The sequence below is a fragment of the Gallinula chloropus genome, assembly GCF_964237585.1.
Source record: "Gallinula chloropus genome assembly, chromosome: 2".
In the NCBI taxonomy this organism is placed as follows: domain Eukaryota; kingdom Metazoa; phylum Chordata; class Aves; order Gruiformes; family Rallidae; genus Gallinula; species Gallinula chloropus.
Window position 1 is genome coordinate 34,647,893 of NC_140086.1, and position 19,873 is coordinate 34,667,765.

At 41.6% G+C, this 19,873-nt stretch overlaps 2 protein-coding genes across 2 annotated transcripts; one reads left to right on the forward strand and one right to left on the reverse strand.

Moving 5' to 3' along the window:
- Nucleotides 1-475: 475 nt before the first annotated feature.
- On the reverse strand, nt 476-4,337 carry TMEM70 (transmembrane protein 70; the record flags this gene model as incomplete). The annotated part of the gene is made up of 3 exons (XM_084280099.1): nt 476-2,525; nt 3,612-3,723; nt 4,185-4,337. The coding sequence occupies 3 exons, from the start codon at nt 4,335-4,337 to the stop codon at nt 2,077-2,079; spliced, it is 714 nt and encodes a 237-aa protein (XP_084136225.1). The 3' UTR covers nt 476-2,076.
- A 525-nt stretch (nt 4,338-4,862) lies between these two features.
- On the forward strand, nt 4,863-18,584 carry ELOC (elongin C). Its single transcript, XM_084279778.1, has 4 exons — nt 4,863-4,947; nt 13,739-13,796; nt 15,429-15,572; nt 18,153-18,584. Exons 2-4 carry the CDS (start codon nt 13,793-13,795, stop codon nt 18,341-18,343), a joined length of 339 nt encoding a protein of 112 aa, XP_084135904.1. The 5' UTR covers nt 4,863-4,947; nt 13,739-13,792; the 3' UTR covers nt 18,344-18,584.
- Nucleotides 18,585-19,873: the final 1,289 nt, after the last annotated feature.

Below are 19,873 nucleotides of genomic sequence, written 5' to 3' on the forward strand. Positions count from 1 at the left end.
ATTTCAAGCTGTACATTGGAAATTCAGAAAAGTATTCTGAAAATAATCTCTTGTAGAAATCCAGATTTTTTTAATTAGTTCTTTTTAAATCATCTATGGGTCAGAAAACCCTCTATCAACTCAAGTTGTATTTCACTTCCAGAAGATAAACCGAAGAAATGAAGTTTAACTTCCTTGCTTTTTTGGACAAACTTAGCCAAGGAAACCTCTATACTGCTGGTTAAATCCCAACCAGCCAAATCTCAAATTTAACAGTGAAATTTTTCTGCAGTTGATAGAGTTCAAGGGATACATAAATACGATTTTGGGGCCTCTCTGTTACCTTCTCTTGCCTGTTCTCCCTGTACCTGCCATCTAAAGATGGGCCTCTCTGTTACCTTCTCTTGCCTGTTCTCCCTGTACCTGCCATCTAAAGTTGAAGTTAACTTTATCCACAAGCACAAAACAAAGAGAGTGAATGCACTAGAAATTGAAAGAATAGAAAGATTATTTTTAATTAGGTGTAAAACACAAATTCAATAAAGACAGATAGTACAACCAGGTGATCAGGATTTCTTGTTACTCTCCTTACATCTTTAGTATTTTATATTATTGTTACCTATGAAGTAATACTGGTCTATAGGGGTTAGATCAGGCTTTTAAAATTTTAGCTGTGGCAACAACTGCCTCAAAAATACCTGTATGGAATGATTTGCTTTTTAATTACTCAGCAAGTACACTGAGAGCAGTTTCAACATTCAGAACAACAAAAATTAGAAACACTGATGTTTTAATATGAACTATAGCATCATCCTCTGACAGGAAACCGAAGTGATAGTCTGAGACGACAGATTTTTAAATCCATGGGCTAGAATTTAAAAAACATCTGTAAAGGTAGCTGTAATTATTTTTGGATTTATTTGCAGTATCAAGATGACTTAATGAGTGGCAAGCATCAGATTTATTGTGAAGTGAACCGCTAATACAAATTACTAAATTGAATTTTGCTCTTTTTTTAATTCGGTGATTTTTTTTAAAAAGCCTCAAAATATTCAGGCCCTTCGTTATGTGAAAACAAGTATCTGTTGGTTTACATTATAAACCTTTCCTCAGGCTAAAAACATGCAAAACCGATTTCCACATACTCAGAGCACAGAACTAATTTAACCAGCCTAGGAACACAAAAAGATCTAAACCTTTTTTTACTCAAGATAAACACAGCTTTCTTTGCAGTGCTAAAAATCAGGAGGTATGCTTTCTAAAGGCACAAGGTCTAAACAGCACTCTACAGGATGTTCCCTCTTGCTTCTGAGAGTCCATCCCAACCACTCACTGCTGGTATTTGCTTTAAGTTGGCGCAAATACAGCACATTTCCAATGGGATATTCACAGAGCAAATCTTAACGCTAAGGTGCTTCCCCACTGCTCAAGAGAGAGGTTTCTCGTTCTCCATCTCTGTGGCCACCTCTAGCCTAAGGAACCAGTTAGTAGCTGCTAGTGAGCATTTTACAACACAGCTCCTCTCCCACTAGCAGCAGTATCCATCAGCTTTCTGAAGACTCCTACAGGCTACTGCTGCCCTCACAAAGCAAAGGGAAAGTCGTCTCCACTCCCTCTGTACCACCAGCAGCACTGAGGAAAAACCCTGTCTTTTTGTGTCAAGTACAATTAATCTTTTAGGCTTAAAAGCTTAACTATGTACTTGACAGGCAATGAGTACTGATGATTTTTTTATACATATATATATATATATGAGAGGTTCCTTTTAAAATGGAGATGGAGAGATCCTGCAGAGCCCACACATTTTACAGTTCTCCTGGACAGCTAACAAAACCAAGCCAAGAACAAACAAGCACAAGACAGAACTAAGTAACCGTATATTTTTACTGTTTTGTGCCATTAACTCTGAAGAAATTCCTCACTTTATATACAATGTTTAAAAAAAAAAAAAAGAAAAAGAGTTTTTTAATACATTCCAAAGTACATTTAGGGAACTCTAGCTCTCTGATACTCAAGATTAAGTGTAAGGGAATTATACATTCTATCACACACATAGCCACACTACAGACAATGATAGTGACATTCATTATCTTCAAATTATTTCCTTTTATCAGCTTCTTCCTCCTCCTCTAAGTTAAAATAAAGGGATTTGTCATAACCCATGAGATGGTGAAAATCCTGAGGATTTGGGAAAAGCGTTGGATTAACAAGCATTGATTTGGTTTTAGCATAAAATGTTGTGAACATCTTGGTGATGTCTGGAATCTTTACGTCTTCCCGGTGGAAAACAGTCGCTTTTTCTGCCAAGACGGCATTGTATGTAATGGCTGTATAGGTGTCCACTTCGTCTTTGTAATAGAGTCGAATCACGTAGCCCTTCGTAAGGACGTGCAAAGTCACTGGTGTTACAAATGTAAAAAACCCAATCAGCCCATAAAAGGCAGCTTGTGCAAACAGGCTTTCAAATCCGATACCGGTTTTGAGCATGATGTAGGGCATCATGAACAGGTTGAAGATGCTGGTGGAGTAAGAGAAAAACTTCACACCTGCACGACACAACACAAAAACAGTGCTTATGAGGAAAATCATCTCTATAATTACGTATGTTCTGCTACTATATGTTGACAGCATTACATGAACAGCTGAAGTTATTAAAAATTCACTTTTATTTTTTAAAGCTCATAAAGAAACCATTGGAAGTTCAACCCTGTCTTCTTGTCACTGTTCTGGTTTGTTCTATGTTCATATTAGGTTTATCAAAGCTGGTAGCTTCTCTGATTAAGTCAGCCGCTAGTGATTATGCACACCTAACAAACTTTTACTTCACAGACAGGAAACTGATTTAAAAAGAACCCTGGCTCCAGTGGTGGACCAGCATAATGGTAAACATCACAGATACAACTGGGAATTTCTCTCTTCATCAGCAACTAATCTTGATGCTCAGCGTGCACTACAAAGAAGCCTGCTGGTCCCCCACCATACATAACCTGAAAAACCTAGGTTATTCAATATTAATAAGTACTCCTCAGGCATCTCATGTGAAGTTTGAAAGACAGCAGCCAGTGTTGTGGATCATCCACAGTCTTTAAGCCACCATGAGAACCAGTCTCTAAGATGCTGTGATAACAGCATGCTAAGGCATACCTCCTCCTTCTGTAAGACATGTTTCCAAAAAAAAAGTATCGGAAAACATCCAGTGAATTACTTTCTACTACATCTCTCTGATATTAGCCAGTCAAAGAAAGATGAACAATGTCTCATTACAGATAACATGCTTCATCATAGTATCTACTTCAGCAACCTTTCGGTAACATTTGAAAGCATTCAGAATCCTGGTCTTTGTTTGCTGCTGGGTAGCCCTCTCCAAAGGCTTCAAGAGAAACAGGAGGAGGCTGAGGAGTTGCGGAGATGCACAGCACCGACAGGACTCCCCACACATCTAAGTGTAGAAGCAGAAAACAAGTACCAACACCTTTTTTTTGGGGGGGGGGGAGGCTGTACAGAAGACTCTGGTCTTAGCAGAGTTGGAAAGGAGAACATTCACTTTTACTATGCTGGATTTTAAAGTTACTTGACACTGTTAAATAAAATAATAATGAAAAAAGCAATAGACATCACTTCAAGTTACATACCTAACACTGCCTTTGCCAAATTCCCTTTATAAACTAGTCTTCCATGCTCTGGGTGTTCATGAGGGGGAGATGTGCTGAGGCTACGAACAGCCGTTCCTAGAAGAGATGTCGCCTGAAACACGAAAACAATGCGTGGTCAAACATCAGTGCCAATCTACAGTATGTATATATACACGTGCCTCTCCTAGCCCCTGCACCTATTCACGGCATCTTAAATGTGGGACCAAGGCTAGGTCATGCTACAAAAAGGACACTACAAACTTCAACTAGCACACTGATCGATTAATGAACAGTCCTCTCTTCCGTCACCGCTAGATACGTGCAAGCCCCCGAGGAGGATGAAGCTTGCAATGCCCCTACACGCGGCTCCGCAGGGCGCCATTCGCAGTCCTCGCCCGGTGCCCGTTTGACGTGCCCCGAGGAGACTCTCATTTCTCTCCCTGTCACGTTTCTGCCAAGGAAAAAGCCGCGAACCCCAGGGCTGCCATCCCCTCTCCCACCCCCGGCCAGCTCCTCTCAGGGAGCGGGGCCGCGTCCCTGTCCCCCCTCCCCCGCCGTCACCCCACACACAACCTGCCGAGCCCCGGCGACTGCGGCGGCGGGGGCCGCCCGATGGCGACAGGCGGGCGGGGGCCCGCGGTGAGCGGCGCCCCGCAGCCAGGCGGCGGCGGCGGAGGCCGGGAGGGCGGCGCGCCGGCAGCCAGCCGCCCGCAGCAGCAGCAGCATGTCGGCCCGCGCTCCGCAGCTGCCGGCGAGGGGAGAGCGCGGGGCGGTGCCGCGGGAGGCAATCCCGGCCGCAAACGCGGCCTCGCACTTTGGTTCCGCCGGCAGGAAAGGGCCGGCGGGCTCTAGCGCGCCTCCGCCCGGCGATGCGGCACCCCGGCGCCGCGGGCGGTGCGGGTCTCTCGGCCGGACGCCCAGGGGTGCCGCTGGCAGGGCGTTCCTGGGGACGGCCGGGCGGGGGCGAGGCCGGGAGCGCACGCCCGCACAGCTGGGACCCGCGGCCAGCGAGTTTCAGACTTGGAGCCGCCGAAGCGGGCGAGCCCTCGGGCACCTGGGCTGCGGCCCGCCCCGAGGCAGGGCGCGCCGCCCAGGCAGCCCCGTTTTAACATCTCCCCCGCGGCGCTTCTAACATGGCGGCTCGGCTCCGGCCCCCAGGAACTACGCGCCCCGGCATGCCCCGCGCCGCGCAGCATGCCGGGAGCCGGGCTCAGCACGCCTTCCAACGGCGGGACGCGGCGGAAGGGCCCTCTGGTCTTGCCGGAAGTGCTTGGGAGGCAGCTGGCCCGACACCGCGGGGGCCCTGCGAGCGGGGCGGAAGGAGCGGCGGTGACGAGTGAGTGGCCGAGGGGTCGGCGGGGACCGGCTCCGCTGGGGGCGGGAGGGCCTCGCCGCCGCCTGGGGAGGGAGGGGGGAGGTGGCGAGGCGGGCAGGAAGCAGGGAAGGGGGAGCCCCCGGGGCCTGCCCCTCGGAGGGGAGCGGGCCTCGGCCTCTGCGCCGCGCTCGCCCCGTTCCTGGGGGTGGGGGCCGGGCGGGAGCCGGGCCGCGGGGTGGGAGTCGTGAGCGGGCCGGCGGAGCGCGGGCAGCTGTCGGGGGCTGTGCGGAGGGGGTCTGTGCCAGGTCGGGGTTTCCCTGCCGGGACGGTGGCGAAGGGCGCGTTTCTCTCCTCTGCGTGCGGGAGTGAAGCGGTCTCCTTGAAATCCAGGCGCCGCCGGGAAAGTGGCTTTCCGGAGCGGTGTTATAGTTAAATAAAGCTCTTAAACTTTTTTTTTTTTCACTACAAATGACATCCGCTCTCTTCCCACGCCAGGCCCTAGAGAGAGGGGGAAAACTAAGGCCTAAAGAATTTAGGATGCGCCCCCAGGGGTTGTTATACCAAGGTGAGAAGCGCTGGTGATAGAGTGCTTTAGCTGTAGTGGTTAGTGAATACAAGCAAAACAAGGCTGACAGAAAAGGGTGTAGGACTTTTGAGTGTAGGAAGGAAAATAAGCATTCGAGTACCACGTGTTCCTTGGAGATTCTGCTTTGAGATAAAGGAACCGGAGCATTGGTAAATTATTGATGGCTTTAGAAAGGAATGCCATGAGTTTATGAAAAGGAAAAAGGGGTGATGCTAGTAGCTAGCTGTGAGAGCTACCTTAATCTTACATTGTGTAATACTACATGGAGGAACTTTGTTAAACTTGTTTACTGTGGATTTGTGAGTTAAGGCTTGCACTGTAGGCAGAATGAGGTACTTATTGGCCATTTGTTTACTTTGGTTTGCTGAAGATCACTTCCAGAAGTTAAATTTGGAAGCAGGCCAGAAAAACATAAATACACAAGTGACAGACCTTTAGGCTCAAAACCACTTTGTGTCCTTACTTCTGATCAGTCACAGAACCACAGGTTGGTTTGGGTTGGAAGGTACTTCAGAGACCATTTAGTTACAACCCCCTGCCATAGGCAGGGACACCCTCCACTGAACCAGGCTGCCCGAAGCCCCATCCAACCCAGCCTTGAACACTGACAGGGAGAGGGCAGCGACAGCTTCTCTGGGAACATGTCCCCGTCCCTCACCACCCTCACAGAGAATTTTTTTTCCTAGTATATCATCCTCTTCCAGCTTAAGGCCCTTGTCCTATCACTGCATGCCCCTGTAACAGCCCCTCTCCAGCTTTCCCATGTGACACTTTAGGTGCTGGAAGGCTGCTATAAGGAGCCTTCTCATCAGGCTGAACAAGCCCAACTCTCTCAGCCTGTCTTCATAGGAGATGTGCTCCAGCCCTCTGATCTTCTTCATGGCCTCCTCTGGACTCCATCCAACAGCTCCGTGTCCTTCTTGTGTTCGGGGTCCCGGAGCTGGACACAGTACTCCAGGTGGGGTCTCATAAGAGCAGAGCAGAGGGACAGAATCACTTCATCCCTTCTGTGCTCCAAATTTCTTCCTTTTTCTGTAATAAGGATAAAGAATGTTGGGAGAGAAAAGTAATATTTGTTAAACAGAGAGTTACTTAGAAGGGGAGTAAGTACTAATTAGTTTTTTCTACAATATATTGGCTATGATCTTTGCACACATAGCTTGCATCTTATACCTTGAGATCAGAATTTTAATGTGTTTATGTCGCATCAATAAAATTCACACTAACGTTTCTCACTAACATTGGAATCTTTAACACAGTATTCAGAAACTTGGAGTGTTTTAGCTTTTCTTTTTTTCTTGTTATATCAGAGAAAAGTAATTTGGCATTTCTTTCTTATACCAGAATGGACATTTAACAGATTTAGGTAGTTTCATGTAGTCTTGATGTGAAGACTTAATATTGCTAGAGTGAGGAGAACCAGTTGATTCACTGAGGTACCACCACCTTCTTCTGTCTCCCAAACCTGTATTTCTTTTTCTGATACATTTATATTCTTTCTTCTGTCCCTTATGCTCTGTGTGGGGACAAATGAGTGTCTTTCAAATGTATACTTAGCAATTCTCAGTGTATAATATAAGAAACCCTGAAGTTTTGTCATAAAGGTTTGAGTTTTGTCAGATTTAAATAATTGAATTTTCATATGATTTGACACATTTTCTTGCACCTAGAAAGGTGCCGAATTTAATTATCTTCATTATGGATAGTTTGCATAACAATAGTTTTTGATGAATGCTTATAAGGGTAAGTCAGAAATCCATGGCCTATACAATTTTGCAGCATGCTAGCAGCTTTTTCTCCCTTAATGGCAAGAGGTGTGCAGTAGAGGGCTTTTATTGGAAGTTAGGAAGAAAGCAGTTCTTAGGGCATTTTGTGTTTAGGTTGGTCTTTTAACTTTCTTGGGAACTACTGAAAAGGAAAGCTTCCTTAGATAGAAAAAGAGCTTGTGTGAGGTCTTTGAACTCCATGCATGGTACCCTCTCTCATCTCCTGTTTATCTTAAGTGGCATTCCCCTGGAGCATACTTCCCTGGCACATTTCAGCCTCCCCCTGAAAGTTTGAATTTTAGCATCTGTGAGCATGGAATAGTGAATCAGCGGAATGGAAATCATGCTGTACCAGTTTTCCCTTGGTTTTTGTTTTTGTTTTTTTTTTTTTCCCCCAAATATGCTTCAATCCTTATTACATTAAATATTTTCTTCTGGGTACTGAACGATGAGCACTAAACTGAAGAGTGGTATTTTTCAACAAGTCAGTGTATAGGATCTAGAATAGGACTAGAATTTAGGATTAAACAGTAGGAAGCTGTTGTTTTAAAAGATGTGTTTTAATGCACCTTTGTTTACTGCTGAGCTCTCGGTAGTATATAAATGACACTCAGAACATGTCACAGTTGGCTTCTAAACTACCCTGGGAATCATGAAGGTGCTTGTGTTATTTGCCCCACGTGTTCCAAAAATGGGTATTGTCAAATACAGACATGTCACCAGATGAAGTATACAAAAGCCATGTGTGTGTTTCCTTAGACCTGAATCTGGGTTTTAAAAGAGTTTTCTGTTGGATCAAAGAATCTGAGTGCTTGAACTGTTTGATTTTCTTGTGCTAACCAGTATGTAATGTTTGGGTTCTGGAATCCGTACAGGGATTGCATGTGTTCAGTTCAATTAGCCTATGTCCATCAAGCCCTTTCGGGTCTCACTGACATACACAATATGCAAGGGAAATATTCTGGAAAGTCTAGAAAGCTTTGGGAGATGAGCACACAGCTCTGGGAGTGAGGAGGGAGGGTCATTCGCATGCTTTGGTGGGTTTTGTTTTTTTTTTTCCTTTTATTTGATGTCCAAGAGAGGCAGGAAAGAGGTCAAACTAAACTCACTATTACCATAGCATTTCTTCTTGGGGTCCTAAGTGGAATAACAAAAACACTTGCCTTGTGTGGGTGAATTGCCATGTTTTATGACACTCTGCTGTATGCTGCCTCATAAGTGTAAATATTCTAGCAACCTGTGAAAATTTTCAGTTCTGTAATATCTAAGAGACTTTTGTGCTTTTGGCAGCAAGAGCTTCCTTTTTAGACTGGTTGGAAGGTTTTTGTGCCAAATAAGCTGGGTTTAGTTGTACTCTCCCTCATTGATTAAGAAGTGACATGTCCTTTTAATGTAATATTTCTATTAATGAATAAAGGCTTTGCTCATGTTTTAAGAAGGCGAGGCAGGAGAATATATGTGCTTATTTTTTTAGGTTAAAGGCAGGGAGCCGAGCTACCTAGTTGGTAATGCCACGTAAGCTTCTTGAAGGGGAAATGGAATCATGAATGTCCTTCAACAAAAATTAGCGGTTCTTCACGTGTTCAGAAAACTTGGATCGTTATCTTCTCTACTGCTCCATTGTTGTGGTCTTGCTGAAGTCAGACAGGGACAGCTATAAAATGTGGAAAAGGAATTAAAATATAGGTAGTTACCAGGCAACTTAAGAAATCTCACCAAGTCTCTTTTCTCATGTTGTCTTCGCATAAGGAATTTATATTTTCCTTCTGAAATGAAAAAAAGAACGCCATAGGGACATATTTTTCAATAAATAGTATATTGGAAAATACACTGTAAGAAAATAATTTCTACTAAGAGAATATACCAGGTCACTTGCCTTTCCTGTTTCTAACCTGTTCTTTAATACCCATGTGCATGCAGTTGTCAACTGAAAAACATTTTTGTGCAGAAAATTTCCCTCCACACTCCTTTTACTATATACACAAGCGATAACTTGGTTGTGGCAGGGATTTTTTTACATCCTTTATCTGTGTAATTTCTTTATGTGCATATTTTTCTGCTTTTGGGGGATATTAAATAACAAACCAAGATTGCCAACAAAAATAGTGCATGCTTTCTGTGCCATTTTTTTAGTGCATGTCTTCTGGTGATTACACTTATTTTTGAACCAGTAATAGAGTTGACTGAAAAATAAGCTGTGACTTGCACAAGATCCTCTTAATAGTAGTGTCTCAGGTAACTTCAGAGTGGTTGTTGGGAAGATGATGCTTTTCACAGAATAATAATTTTGACCTGCAGTGTGGTCTAACCTTCATAAAGTGTCATAACTCACTGGACACTTCTTGATCCAGAAGAGGAACCAATAGATGCTAACAGGTGGTTATTGCTTTATTAGGTTCTTCAGGTTACCCAAGTTTCTTACTTTTCTTACCTTCCTTTTTGTTGGATGGACTCTGATTTTTCTGACTCTCTGTCCATATCTTGTTAGGAGTAAATCTGTACTCTAATAGTAATCTAATTTCAGATTATCTTTTTAAAATTTTTTTTTGAAAGGTCATATTATTATATCAGAATAGATAACTTAGTGAAAACAGGCTGTATCCCTTGTTTACATGTCATATGCATCGTATAATGGAACGTATGATGTCTTAAAAGCGGGGGTGGGGGTGGGTCCTGCATCTTTTACTTTTGGTAATAGAGTCTTAGCTCTGTTCTATATTTGGATCCAAACAAATTCTGGACAAGCAGTATGAATTTTGTTCTCTTTTTAGCTTATGTCAATTTCTTGGACTTAAACCCAGGAATAATATTGGTATATTTCTCCCTCTTTGATGTTTATCCTTTTATTAAGTTACATTTATCTTCATTAGAATTTTATTTTGCTAAGCTGAGTAAGCAAGGCTATTTTTCTTTTATACACTGGATTCTTTGGTTGTATCAGTAGGTTCCTTCTGTAGTTCTTGTAATTAGAACGTTTCTTGAAAACAGGAATTCAGAATCGTGTGTGGTATTCCAGAGAAGTTCTTGCTCCTGCAACCGTGTTCATATTTCCATAGCTCTGCTGCAAACAAGTCCCTGGGGCCTGTTTGCCTCTTTCCCCCTTTTCTCTTTTGGATTTTTTGCCCCCAACAGAGCTGCATCAGTTTGTCTCTGACCACAGAATGACTTTGCTCCCAAATAACAAATGCTGACTACATGGAAGAAGGTTGTTATCAGTCCCAGCGTGCAGGAATCTTGCTTTTCATATGATTTCATTTCATGTAGCTTCGAGTATGCTCTTAGTTAAGACTGGTCACTTACATGATACACTGTTCCCCTTTTGTTGCAGTGCTTTCTACCTCTGTCTCAGCTGAATCTGCCTATTCTTTTCTGGCACAATTGTTTAAAAAAACCAATAAAAGTTCAATATAATTTTTGGAGGAAATAATAGTTCTTTTTGGTCCAATTGTTCCATGTTTGTAACATAATACTGTACTCTTGTAGAAAGTTTCTTTCTCATTTTAAGATTATCTTCTTATCAAATGTATTTCACCTCAGATGATTCACTGAGTCCAGATTGTATCTTGCTTACATTTCCTTTTTACAAGGAAACAACTGATTCATTTTTTAGGTATTGTATTAGTCCAGTGTGTCCCAAACCTGCTAATGCTTACTGCATTGTTGTGCTGTTTTCCTTTTTAATACTGTTGAATTCAGGACTGAGCCTGATGAATTTTTGCTTCTTTAGTGTTAGCTACTGTTTTGTTCCTTGTTGTGGGTTTTGTTTTTTTCCCTCTAATCATATGATAGCACATTTCATTTGTTTTTTTATTAAAGTGTCTGTTGCAATTTTGGGGGGCAGCTCTATAAAGTTCTGGTGTAGACATTTTTCAGTTTCCCAGCTTCAGTGTATTAGCCTCCTCAGGTTGCACTTTTACCTTGGAAGGTGTTACAGTATTTGCATTTCCCCTAACCAGCACGTCTCTATTCCTGTGTTCAGTGGCATTATTTGTGTTGGAGACCGAGGCACTTTTTGTCGTCATCAGTACAACCACAAAGTGGTATCACTTCTTCTACGTGTTCAGTTTGTTTGTTGCTTTTTTTTGTTTGTTTGGGGTTTTTTATTACTGTTGTTTATAAATAATAAGCAGTTTCACTACTCTCTTTGGAGCGCAGGGAAAGTTTTTGTAGCTAAAGAAAGAGGTAGCACAAGTGATCCTCTTCTGCGAAGTAATGCAAAGTAGCATTTCGGGTCCTGAGCATCTAGTAAGATGCTTGCTTTACATTTACAAAAACTATGGAAGTAGGGTGAAAGACCCAATTGTTTTTTTGCTGTGACTGCCCCAGCACCCAAATGTAACTTCTTTGGGTGAGTTCCTGGAATTACTGAGCATGGCAGATACAGACTCGCTATTAAGGTATCTCTGTGACAGCGTTTGCAAATTAACTCTCAAAGGGCATTCTTGAATGTGTCTTACATACAAGAACTTTTCACCTGCAAGAGTACAGGTGAAGATGTTCCCTAAACCAGTAAGGAAGGAAAATACAATTCAGGATAACTTTTGACAACAGCAACAATGTAAGTGGAAGGTGCTTTTTGCTTAATTCTCCACAAACACTTGAAAACCGTTGGTTATACATGCGTGGTTTGATTAGGTGTACATAACAAAGAGCCTTCTTGTGAAAGCTTGAGGGAACATTCAGACTGTTTCGTATTTGTAGTTACAGAAAAGGGAGATGCAAGAAATCAACACTGAAGTGCTGTTGAGAAGTGAAGTTATCAGCAACAGGAAAGAGCTGCATCTTCTGAAGAGATGCAGAGACCTCTGTAAAACTTCCTCCAAATTTTCAGCACTTCACCTCAGCTTCCTTATGTATTTTTTTGTTAAGTTTTTACAAGAAACATAGGAGGCAGAGGATGGGGGAAAGTGGTCTCTGGTCGTTTTTATTCACACCTCCCACTCTGGGGTCCTTCTACTACTCCAGCAGTGAGTAGTTGTGGTTCATGCCTCTGCTGTTTCTTGTTGCTTTTGGAAGCAACAGCATGAATTGTCAGGGTTCTTAATGATCTCTTTGGTGCCCTGACCCTGAATGTCATCGAGAAACCACCTAGAATTGCTGGTGCTGTTTTCCTGAACCTGTGGGCACACAACAGTAGTTCATTGATTTGTACTGGGTTAATGTTTGAAGAGTAGTTGTTGACGTTAAAGCAATTTTAGGACATCAGGTGGGTGGGTGGAATTTCTCTTCCAAAGTTTTCCTTCCCACAGTGGAGACGCAGTTCAGCATAAAGAAATACATGTTGTATCTGAGCATACTGGGTTTGTTCCGTAAATAAGTGCTTCCATTCTTCTTAAGTCTTTGGAATCATTTATGTGGCAAAATGCCTATGCCATGAGCTGCATGTCAGTTCATAAGCTATGAAAGCACCCGGTTAGCTCACCATGTGAATAACTACATTAAATGCCTGAAGTAGATTATCTAGGTGACATTGGTGGCCGTACCAGGCACGGTCAGCCTTCTGGGAAGGACAGGTTGGAGGTCAGGTATTTAGTACACACTGATTAGATTAATCGCTGAGCCTTCTCCAGCCTAAACAACCCCACAGCTCTCAGCATCTAGTATGACAGGTGCTCCAGTCCCTTGGTCATCTTTGTGGCCCGTTGCAAACTTGGTTCTCTCTGGCATGTACTGGGGAGCCCAGAGATGGACCCAGCACTGCAGATGTGTCCCACCAGTGCTGAGTTGAGGGGCAGGATCACCTGCCCCAACCTGCAGGCAGCACACCTAATACAGCCCAGGGTGCTGTTGACCACTTCTGCTGCAAAGGCACATTGCTGCCTTGTTTTTAACTTGGTGTCCACCAGCCACCCCAGGTCTCCTTCTGCGAAGCTGCTTTCTAGCTGGTTGAGGCTGAGCTGGTTATGGTGCCTGAGGTGATTCTTCCCAAGGCTTAGGGGTTTTAACTTCACAGGTTTTCTGCTGATCCCTTTCTCCAGCTTGTCTGGTTTCTTCTGAATGGCAGCACCACCACTCCCCTGTTATTCACAGCACAGTGAACTGTTGACTTTTTTTCTTTCTCTTTGGACAAGCCCTTCAGTCTCTTAAGAGCCTTGCAGTGTGGTAAAGCTTGCTTTCCTTGCCTCCCCGATACCTTTGCATGGAAAGTATCCATAATGATAAAAGCTGTAAGTCTCTTGAAATAACTCTGGTTTTATAGTCAAGGGCCTTTAAAAAGCTTAGGGGAACAACTTCTTTACAAAGTAATCTAAAATTTAGAGATTGTTGAATACAGTAGGGATCTCTGGAGAGCAAAGATAAGTTTCAAAACAATGTTTTAAAAATCAACATCAACATTGCATGCTGTGTATCATGACATTCTTTTCTGAAGAGTGTTTATGATAAAATAAAGGCTAATAACTAAAGTGGATTTAAGAAATTGTGCTACTGACTGAAAATATTGCCACTTCTGTTTTTTCAGACGCTCCTATTGCAAAAGCTGCTGTTGAAAAGAAACAATTTTTTTAATAACAGAATGGGTAAGTTAATCTTGGAGTTTTTATTTCTTACAGTTGAAGCATTTTCTATCTTACATTGATGGAGGAGGTGGATTATAAGACTTTATATGTTGATCTTGTCACAAGCTTTTTTTTTGTAGCCTCAGATATTAATGGAACTTCCTACAGATGTTTTTAGGAGGATTTTCTTAAGGAACTGCTTGTCAAAAGATTTGTTCATTGTGCATCTATCTAACAAATTCCACTTGTGTAATAATCATAGGCCTGAAAATGTGCATGCTAAAATAGGATGCCCTTAGGCTTTTATAGTAGTAAACTTCTAGGTAATGTACAAGAAAATTTCACTATGTACTGTTTAAAGTGTTTGTTAATTAAAGTCATTGTTGAAATACTGACAGTATATTTCTTTCTGTAAGTATATAGAACCTTTCTTTTACACTTTTCCAAGCTGGAAGAACTTCCAGGACTTTATTTTTAACTTTCTGTCAAGATTATTACTGTACTGAAAATCAACTGTAATGTCAAATTCAAATTTTTCTGTAATGGAACCCTAGTAAAACTTAGTATATTAATAGTCCCTTAGAAAATACGGTATTTGAAAGAAGGTATTAGCTTGCCAGCTTGAATTTGATAGTAATTGTATAGTTAATGGGGTGAGGAGTTTCTTTACACTAATTTTTTTCAAAAATACTGTAATATTACTGCAGTCTTTATAACTTAAGAGCTTACAGGAACACAGGAAGACCAACTACAGTCTCCTTAGTGCTCTGGGGCTGGTAGCATGCTTGGCACTATCCAGGCACAAAGTAGTCAGTGGTTCCTGCCCCAGAGTGTGCTGCCTAAATAGACGAGTGTGGGACAGGGGAAGTGTTAAGACTGCACAGAGTGAACAGTGCAGTGGTGGCAACAGGAATGCTCTTTTTTTAGCTTTTAAAAATGGCACTGTTAGGAGAGAAGAAATGAACAAACCAAAAGGGAAGGCAGTTAAGAGCTTCTAGAGAAACAAGGTAGAGAGCAGGCATATAGTGAGACACAAGGGAGAAGGGAAATGCAAAAAAACACTGTCAAAACTGCTGTGGGCAGAATTTCCAAGTTTCCTTGGGTTTAACACTTTTGCATTTTCCCCATTCTCCACTGAAGGTCTTAACATGGCTTGTGCTAACGCTGTATGGTTCAGTGTCTGGCTGGGCAGTGGGGGAGGACCAATACAGGTATACTGGCTGCTGTTTTTCTTTAATGTACTTCAGGAAGTGTTTTTTCCTTGCAGTCTGTATTTTTAAATATTAGATAAGTATTTAGGTAACTTTCACTGAGTACTGGTATGATACACATGGTAATAGCCTTATGCAGAGAAGTAGTAGCATGTTTGATTCACTTGAGAATGTCTAAAGGGAAATTTCATCCCTAAGTAGATTTCAGAAATAGTGTCAGAATTTGGTGATAGATGAGATGTCAAAAAAATATTTTTCAAAAATTCTTACTTTAAAACACATTGTGCTTCAGAGAAGTAATCTTCAAATATGTAAAATGCTTTCATCTTATTTCTGCTTGCATTGGGTTCTTCAATCTGCAAACCTAGTCATACATAGAAAAGACGGCAGCTCGCTGCCTTAGCATTGTGTTCTGAAAGTGTTAATCTGTTTTCCATTGTAGATGGAGAAGAGAAAACATACGGTGGGTGTGAGGGCCCAGATGCTATGTATGTGAAGTTAATATCCTCCGATGGCCATGAGTTCATTGTAAAAAGAGAGCATGCATTAACATCAGGAACAATAAAAGCTATGTTGAGTGGACCAGGTACGTACAAAAGATCTAGACTTTCATGTCCTTTAGTTTTCACTTTTGGACAGTTTGACTTTCTGTCATGCAGTGATTGAAAGTTGGAATAAATGACAGCTTTTCCAGATCCTGCCCAGTTCCTGTTTCCGGTGGAACAGTCCTCCTCTAGGGTATGGTGCTACCAGACATGTAATTGGACTTTGCTTTTGGACAGCTGGTGATTTTATGGTGTCATTGCTACAAAAACAAACAAGAGTTTATAGTTTTTCATGGCCACCTCCACGGTGGAATTTTTAGTGTTCTGCACTGGGTCTGGCTGGGATGGAGTTCGTTTTCTTCGTAGCTGGTCTGTGTCCTAGACTTGTGACAGAAGCCATGCCAAAAACACACCAGTGCTTTATCTGTTGCTGAACAGTGCTTGCACAGCGCTTTCTCTGTGTCTCACTGTTCTGCACACCCAATGTATAGATGGGGAGTGTGCAAGAGATACTGCATGCTGTATAACATTATGCTCAGAAGTAAAAAGGGAAAGGAGAGGGTTAGGGAAGGTTAGCCATCTTTTGGCTGGGCATCAGCCTACCCACAGGAGGTGGTTAGTGATTACCTTTACATCAGCTGTTTTGCTTCCCTTCTCTTCTCCCATTTGTCTTTCTCTTATTAAACAGTTTATCTGAACCCACGAATTTTCTTTCATTTACCTTTCCTTTCCTATTCCCTTGTCCACTGTGGGGCAAAGTGAGCACGTGGCCATGTGCTGCTTAGCTGCCTATTAGGATTTAGCCTACAATCTATTCACAAGAGCTTATGGAAAGGAGTTGCTGAGCTTAATGACACCACTTAGCATAGGTTTGAGAGGAGGGTACCTAAACTGACAGAAGGGAAGGACCTCAGGTGTTACTGAGTATTCAAGACTACCTCTAGTCTAGGAAGTATCTGAACTAATTCTTCAAGACTGAAAGGCTGGAGCAGCGAACGGAGAGAGGTTAGACACATGTGCTTTCCCTCTTCTGTACCCTCATCTCATATGTTTACCTGTGGCCACTTGAATGGTTAGGAGTAGGTTACCTGGAGCTCTGTTCTGAATATGGTCATTCTCATAGTCCCTTTTAGATTCTGGTGAGATCCATTTGCTTCATATATTTTTTAATGACATAGTAATAGTTGGGCAAGCTGCAGAATTAAAAACCTCAATTTAATGTTCTAAATGTCATTGCAGTGGTTGCATTTGAAAACATGTAGCAGGCCTGTTTTGTCTGACCCATTCCACCTCAGCCTCCTAGGCATTTAAGAGGAAGAGTAGTTACCAGATCTGCTCTGAATTTATTCCACAAACAATGTGAAGGAGTAAATGGCAAAGTAGCCTACTTAGAGGACTAGAAAATGGACTTTGTACAGGAGTCAGCATTCAAGAATATTTTGTATAAAACTAGCACGATAAACAGGTTCACAAGGAACATTACTCTTGTTGTGTTCAGTAAATCATAACTTCACTGGTGTGTAAGTGCTCTCTATTTCAGAGTGTGGCATTGTCCAGTGCTAACATTTCGCCTGTCGCTTCTGACTGTATTTGTTCCTGTATTAGAATTCAAGCCACTGTGACTTGAGTGCATGCAGAAATGTCCTTGCAGATGTGTGCAGACATTAGTACATAGCCCTGCTCTGTAGCTAGAAGGGATTCCCATAGTAGTGGGTCTCCCATGAACACAGAGCATATGTTAGTGCTTTTTGCATTGTCTTTCAGCTAAGTGAGTTTATAGTCTGGGGAAATGGGAAAAAGGTGGACAAAGATAGTAGTAGCAAGGCTGTGGGACTAACCCCAGGATGACTTCATATCATTCCAGTTTCATGCTTATAAGCACTGTAGAAAGCTAATTTCAAATGTATGTGTGTTTAGAGATTTGCACTCTGGGTAAATTCTGCAATATCTAGTAGGGATAAACTCATACTGTATGTAACCTTTCCTCCAGTGTACACCTAGGGTCTTCCTGTCCCCCATGCCTGCCTATTTTCACACATTATCAAATTAATGTGGTTTCAACCCTCTGTCAAATTTGCCTGAATCTGTCTGAGAAATGCAAAGTTAGTAGTATCGCAAAGGGATAAGCATGTGTATGCAAATGTGGCACATCTATAAACTTTTTTATAATTTAATTGGATTGATACCTATTTTTTAAAACTTTTCCTGCGAACTGTGCCCTTTACAGCTGAGTGTGTGACAGTTTTAAAGCAGCTACAAGCAAGCATCAGCACGAAACCTAAGTTTCTGATGTAGTTGTTTAGTATTATTAATGTAGTTGTAGAATTATTGTTAGTATTATAATTCAACATTGTAATGTAGAATTATTATTAATGTATTGTTATTGTAGTTGTAGAATATTATTAAATCAGCTGTAGCCAAAATAAACAATTTGTAATGCAGGGGATCTTAATACTCTTGAGGGTTCTGAATGTGGCACATCCTGCTTTACACTGAAGAATAATACCTGGGAATATGGGACTTGCAGCACATTCCAAATAGATTTGTGTGGTAAAGCGTTTCGTTTTGCAGTGAATTGAAATTCTGACTTCTGGTTTGGTGTTTTGTTTTTTTTTCTACAGGACAGTTTGCAGAAAATGAAACAAATGAGGTGAATTTTAGAGAGATCCCATCCCATGTCCTATCCAAAGTATGCATGTATTTCACCTACAAGGTCCGCTATACCAACAGCTCTACGGAGATTCCTGAATTCCCAATTGCACCTGAAATTGCACTGGAACTTCTGATGGCTGCAAACTTCTTAGATTGTTAAATAAAATAAATTATAATAAAAAAATGTAAAACTTTTTTCAGTATTTAATACATGTAGTTCAGTTAGTAACTTTTTTCAGATAGCATGTTGCGTGTGTGCTGTTGAGAACTGTAAAGTTCACTGCAGAGGCAATTGCCTTCAGTCCTTTTGCATATAGCAATCATTCAGTTGAAGTTTGTTTTGCTGCTTACACAAATAAGGACCTTTTCACAAACTGAGACAAATAAACAAATATGCCAATTAGTAGATGGCTATGCCTTATCCTTTAGGTGTGGTAGATCTTTCTTTTAATGCAAAGACCGTAGAAAACACCGGAGTTCAGTCTAATGCTCTCTAAAAGGTAATTGTAGGTAACTACGAGTAGCTGTTTAGGGTTTCTAACTCTCTTAAAGTTTCTAAACATCTGAACTTAATCTCCTTTGTATGATAGCTGCCCTTTAGCATAGTTAAGCTAACTAGCTTAGAAGTGCCCTCCCTAGGGTTTGTATCCTGACAGCGATATTCCCGGTAGGTTGAAAGTGGAGTATGTAGGAGAATGCTTTTAATTTAATTCATAGTGTAGACATGCATAAGGGTGTACTTGATACATTTTCCTTTTATAACCTAAATTTTCCCTGTTAATAATTACAAATATTGAAGTCACCTGTCTGTACAGTAAGACTGTGATCCCACTGACAGTGGCTCCTAAGGGGAAATGTAACTGTTACAATCTGTGTATATTATCTTCTGTATAACATATAAGGTTATTCTTAATGTACTGTCACTTGACCTGATACGGATTTTATATGGTTTCAGTTATGGTTTATTTCCATTGTTGTGATTGGTTATGTAAAGTCTGTATTTAATCTTTAGAGTAGTGGTTGTTTAAATTTTGTAACATAGAAACTGAGAAGATAGCAGTTATCCTATCTTTCACCTCTTCCTCAACCTCTCCCTTGTATCCACAGAAAAAGACCCTGAAATGTGGAGGTCTTTAATATTTGAAGGAAAGGGCATTAAGCAGATGTTTAAGGAGCTGTTTTATAAATTTCATAAATATTTCCAATGTTTTTACAAATATTTTAGGGGAAAAGGATTGGCAAGCCACTGACATGATACTAAAGTGGAACACATCATCTCTTGGTAGTTCCAGCTGGTAGTTGCCTCTACTATCAGTTCTTTGTTCAAAACAAGTTGCCACAAAGAGGAAAAAAAAAAAAATTAAACCTGAGAGAAGAAGTTGCTTTTTGTTCAGCTGCAGCCTGAAGAACCCTTCTGCCAAAATCATCTGTAACTGAGAATAAATCTAGAGCACCATAACAAATGATGCAAGAACAATGTACTTAGCATTCCCATCAGCGGCCGCTGCTTCAGCTTTGTTTTGATCAAGAAGTGGTTGTGGTCTTTCATGGAAAAATCCCACTGACAGATTGGTGGGTCCTTTTTATTTGACGTATTAACTCGTGGTGCGTTTAGAGGGCTGAAACTCTCCTCTAAACCTGATTGCCAACGTAAATACAACTTGGAAGAGATTTTTCTGGACAAAAACTA

What these genes read in the sequence shown, in the direction of transcription:
- ELOC (XM_084279778.1), top strand. An exon ending in AGCTATGTTGAGTGGACCAG is followed by an intron (nt 15,573 to 18,152) that starts GTACGTACAAAA and finishes TTTTTTCTACAG; the next exon opens with GACAGTTTGCAGAAAATGAA.